Source organism: Pinus tabuliformis, chromosome 1_2 (genome assembly GCF_031772625.1).
Source record: "Pinus tabuliformis cultivar Carrire ecotype Pingquan chromosome 1_2, CPIR1, whole genome shotgun sequence".
NCBI classification, from domain to species: Eukaryota; Viridiplantae; Streptophyta; class Pinopsida; order Pinales; family Pinaceae; genus Pinus; species Pinus tabuliformis.
In genome coordinates, this window is record NC_142298.1 from 1,341,084,029 (window position 1) to 1,341,088,835 (window position 4,807).

Below are 4,807 nucleotides of genomic sequence, written 5' to 3' on the forward strand. Positions count from 1 at the left end.
CGTTGATCACCTGGAGCTGCATACGAACCCACATCAATTCAATGTTTTGCGTGGAGTAAAAGGTTTATGGTTGACCGCCGTAGGTAAAAGAATTTAATGATTGGTACAAGATTTTGGTGAGGCTCTTTTAATATGAGCATGGGCATGTTATAATATATGTTTTTATATATATTTATATACGGCATGTATTAAATAGGAAATCGTATGTAATAAGTTTAATGTTTTTTGTTTTGACTTTTAAAAAAATGTTATGTATTGCACACGGGAGGAACAAAAATTATTCTTCACAGCAGTGAAAAAGGATGATGGAGCAGTAAAAGAAAATCACACAGCAGTGTGTAAAATGAGAAGAACCAGGTGATGTAATTTTTGGAATAGCTAAAACCATGTGTGGTTTTTTGCACAGCAGTGCATAAAGAAAATGGTGGAGCGTATTTGTATGCATATGTAAATTTTATTACAGCAGTAAAGTGAATGTAAAAGGGGATTTACAGCAGTAACCCAGCTCAGTGAATTCTCAGGTGAAAACACAGTGAATTTTTTTTTGTTAAATGTTTTTCTTGTGGTGAATCCCTCTCAGTAACAGAGGATGAATATGTATGAGGAAATATATTTGTGAATAATCTGAGTCATTTTGTTTCTAAGAGGTTTTCTGTCAAAAGATCCTGGACAGAGTAAACAGAGCATTGGCTCTGTGGTAAACATATTGTTTGTTTTTGGTATTTTGCATTAAAAATACCCAACAGAATCTAATATGAGTACATATCATTTTGATTTTTGATTTATATGAATCTATCATCTGCCATTTGTATTTTTCTCTTCTAGTCGCTAGCTTAGGGCTTAGAATATATTTTTTTGAAATATTCCTGGTTTCTACATGTTGGAATTTCTCTTTCAAAAGCTAACACAGCGTCGGCGTCACTGCTTTTACCTTTAGAAATGTTAAAGACATGACGTTACCTTGGGACCCAAACCCTTCAGCGACTGCAGAAAACAAAATTATTTTTACAATGTAACAAGGGCGGGAGCCTTGCCTGTACATTCAACATACACTGTTCTTGGAATTTTACCCTTGGAAAGCAAGTCTTCGACTCCAAAGTACAAAATCTTAATTATTCAACATACACTTTTCTTGGCATTTTACGCCTGGAAAACAAATATTTGACTCCAAATTACAAAATCTTAAGTTAATTGTTGAAGTTGAGTGGAAGTTCCATCGGACAAAAATAAATAAATTATAGTGCATCATCACTTGGCAGGTATACCTTGTGCTTGCATACTTGTCTTCGATTTGATTCAAATTCCATGTATGGTTTTGATTTGCCACTCATTCCACTTTGACAAAGTGGACGTCAGTTGAGTTATGATACATGACTGACCATTCAAATTTGCTTGGGTTAACTATTAGTTCCCTCTTTCATGAAATCAAGATCACATGTGATATTATAGAAAAAAATGTGACATGTTAACAAATTTTCATTGATCTTCTAATTAATATTTTAAAGTGCTTGAAATGGGAACAAGAAACATCCGTCATCTGAATTATAAGTTACTCTTGAATCTTTATAGGTTTGACAACGGCAACCTTCTTTAGCTTTACTTTCTCATACATGAAAGCCTCTTTAAGCTCTCCTACTACCTCACTCATGCTGGGCCTCCAACATGGTGTATGCTCAACACATCTGAGCGCTAGTTTGGCAACCATAGTGATTGATTTCATGTCATATTTTCCGTCCATATCCTTGTCTATGATTTTCACCATTTTTCCAGGGGTTTCATTGATGGCCACATAGTCTTTCACCTGTGATGACGTGCAAATATAATTATTCGTACACACACTTAAAATGAAAGCGTATGTCGTAAATTTGGATGATTAATTACAAATAAATTCCTTACCCATCTCAAGAGATCAATTTCTTCCTCCGGTAGAGTGTGATCGAGGGGTTTTCTCCCACATATAATTTCTAATAAAACCGCACCAAAACCATATACATCGCTCTTTTGAGTGAACTGTCCAGTACTTATATACCTGTAAGAATATCCAACGATAAAAGTGAAATTGCCGTGGCTCTTAATAATTAATCGAATTCCTGGGGCATCAAAAATAATATTTCGCAGAGAAATGCAAGGTATATTACACTGGGTCCGCGTATCCCAAAGTTCCTTTCACTGTATCCTCGATAGAAGCGTTCCGATCCATTGTCATCATCGACAAACCGAAATTCACTAATTTTCCATTCAAATCGCTGTCGAGGAGGATGTTTGAAGTTTTCACATCCCTGTGAATTATCATTGGAATACAACATTCGTGCAGGTATTGCAGTGCTTCAATCAGAAACAGACGAGGAATATGGTTAATCACGATTTCTCTTATTTAGTTGTATTCAAATACATCAAATTAAACAGCGCTTACACTACAAAATTGTAGTGTGAAAAAAAGTATTTATATAAATTACCCTCAGCCACATCGATTGCTATTTTGAGCCTGCTTTTCCAATTTAGTTTGGAAAGTCCTGCCTTCTCTCCTGAAAGACAAATTTATAATTAAATGTATACTGCTTTTGTTGCAATATCAAATCAACCAAACAATATTCCTGGGAGACATACTTACCATAAAGATGGTCCGTTAAAGACCCAGACATGTACTCGTGGATAAGTATAGGCTGTTGGGATTTACCAAAACAGTAACCCAGTAAACACACCAAGTTCTTATGATGGACTCTAGAAAGCAGATCGACCTGTTAATAAAGTGAATCTGTATACATCAATTTTACCATGCTCACATATATTTTTAGAAGCGAAATAATTCGAAATTGGAATTACCTCAGTGAAGAACTCCTTAAATCTTTCTACTGAATTGCATGAAAGCATTTCTACTGCTATCTCTTTTCCATCCGGTAGTCTACCAAAGAACACCTTTCCAGAGTCACCACACCCCAGTATCCGACTAAAGTTTTGTGTGGCTTCCACAATCTGGTGTAGGGTAAAAACCATCGATTCGTCTGGGGTAAAACCCATCGATTCGTCTGGGGTAAAACCCATCGATTCGTCTGTAATCATATAAAATTCGCAAAGTATGAAAGCACCGTCTATATGGGGAAATCCCACTATATTTCATGTTAGAATGTTCTTAAAATATAAGTTCTTGACCTTCATTATATAGTTTCTCCTAGTTTTATTTTTTTCTTCTTCTCATGTTTTTCCCCACATGGAACATTGAACATCTGAATTTAGATTCTCACCTTTATTGAGAGGCAGCTTTTCGCTGAATTTTTCCCCGGCACGCTGCTTTGCCGTGAATTTCTTCCAATATACGGTAATACCCGCTATCATCACTAAAGTCCTGAAAAGCTACTTAAGTTAAACCCTTAACAACCGGTGGATCTTTAATTCTTAACCCTCTCAGGTTTTGCTCACGATCTTCTATCTACAGTCTTATAGTCTCGTTACCAATTTGTTGGAAAGATAGGGAAAAGCATAAAAATTGATACACACAAATAATATGAGCTTCATCAACCAAAACTCGATTCTAACAATGAATCTGGTGAGGAACTCGATTCTAACAATGAATCAAAAGCATAAAAATTGATACACACAAATAATATGAGCTTCATCAACCAAAACTCGATTCTAACAATGAATCTGGTGAGGAACTTGATTCTAACAATGAATCTGGTTAGGAGTATTTATGCTTAACTGACTCTCCTAAATTAAGCCAGCTTTAACATGCTGGAGTAGTTACAATTTCTAACCATTTTGGAAATGACACCATTTTGGTTTCTTGAATACAATCCCCGCCCTTATACATACATATAAGGATTTCCAGAGTATCTGCAACACACCAAATGAGGAATTCTCGCTGTAATCGTGAACCTCCTGCAGTAAGATTTTATAAACTTTCAACCGTTTAGGTATTACTGTTGTATCGGGCATTCCGTGGTTTGCTGGTAACAAAAATTTTAAATAAAAAGCATAACTTGAACATTTGATAATGGAAATTTGTTGTGAATACAAATAAATGTTATATTACTCAATTTAATGAAAGCTTGTCGAACTATAAACCTGCGATAATAGTAAAGAGATTGCAATATGATATTTAGTGATTAAAATTCCCTTCAGAGAATATAAATAGGTATAAACATGGAACTCTTTAGGGTTTCTGAGATCAATACCCAGTCTGGAAAATTAGCACTCAAGTTGTTGTTTTGAAGATGTATGCACAACAAGCGAACCGATCCGCAGCAGTTTTCTTTGAAAATGTCTATCAAGACAGAATTCATCTAAAGAAGAAACACCCGGAGAGAGCTTATTTCCAGAAGAAACGCTTACAATTTGTCCAACAGGCTTAAACTGGAAAAATCTGAAGGGAGAAATCTGGCAAAGGTCCGATCTGACCGACTAATTGCCAGTAATCGATGCAAGCTAGTGAGACTACAATCAGGTCTCACTAATCGCTGAAGCAAATCGACTAATTTTATGTCTTCTAGAAAAACTACATTCATTATATGATTGCACCTCACATGCTTAAGTATTCCTTATAATTGTTATTCATAATTATTGATCCTATTTATAAATTTGGAATATCTTTTATAATTTATAATTATATTTATAAATTAGAATATCTACTTTTATATATATATATATATATATAATAATTTCAAAATAATATAGCTTATTACTATATTTAATATTTATAATATTAGGAGCAATTATCAATCATATTTACAAATTTGAAATTCACAACATATTTATATTAATTAGCATTCAAATAATTGCATAAAAAAGTTATATCTTTTATATTATTGCA

The 4,807-nt window shown here is 34.3% G+C and overlaps 1 protein-coding gene across 11 annotated transcripts; it reads right to left on the minus strand.

Moving 5' to 3' along the window:
* Positions 1-1,452: 1,452 nt before the first annotated feature.
* LOC149211166 (putative LRR receptor-like serine/threonine-protein kinase At5g48740) lies at positions 1,453-4,524 on the minus strand. 11 transcript variants are annotated; one of them, XM_089394556.1, is made up of 9 exons: positions 4,173-4,524; positions 3,753-3,876; positions 3,243-3,343; positions 2,824-3,050; positions 2,611-2,738; positions 2,457-2,515; positions 2,139-2,325; positions 1,897-2,029; positions 1,453-1,801 (listed from the first exon to the last, which is right to left on the minus strand). In XM_089394556.1, the coding sequence occupies exons 2-9, from the start codon at positions 3,806-3,808 to the stop codon at positions 1,550-1,552; spliced, it is 1,143 nt and encodes a 380-aa protein (XP_089250682.1). In that variant the 5' UTR covers positions 3,809-3,876; positions 4,173-4,524; the 3' UTR covers positions 1,453-1,549. The 11 variants fall into 11 exon arrangements, with proteins under 11 accessions (XP_089250682.1, XP_089250681.1, XP_089250685.1 ...); XM_089394555.1 differs by having other exon boundaries at positions 1,454-1,801; positions 2,457-2,525; positions 2,612-2,738; XM_089394559.1 differs by having other exon boundaries at positions 1,455-1,801; positions 2,457-2,525; positions 2,612-2,738; positions 3,243-3,335; positions 3,811-3,876.
* Between the last annotated feature and the right edge of the window lie 283 nt (positions 4,525-4,807).

Excerpts from the sequence above, each read along its gene's own strand:
- LOC149211166 (XM_089394555.1), bottom strand. The coding sequence starts at position 3,808 with ATGTATAAGGGCGGGGATTGTATTCAAGAAACCAAAATGGTGTCATTT. Across the intron at positions 2,739-2,823 it reads TTAAGGAGTTCTTCACTGAG|GTCGATCTGCTTTCTAGAGT; the intron begins GTAATTCCAATT and ends CTTTATTAACAG. Across the intron at positions 2,326-2,456 it reads AGCAATCGATGTGGCTGAGG|CACTGCAATACCTGCACGAA; the intron begins GTAATTTATATA and ends TTCTGATTGAAG.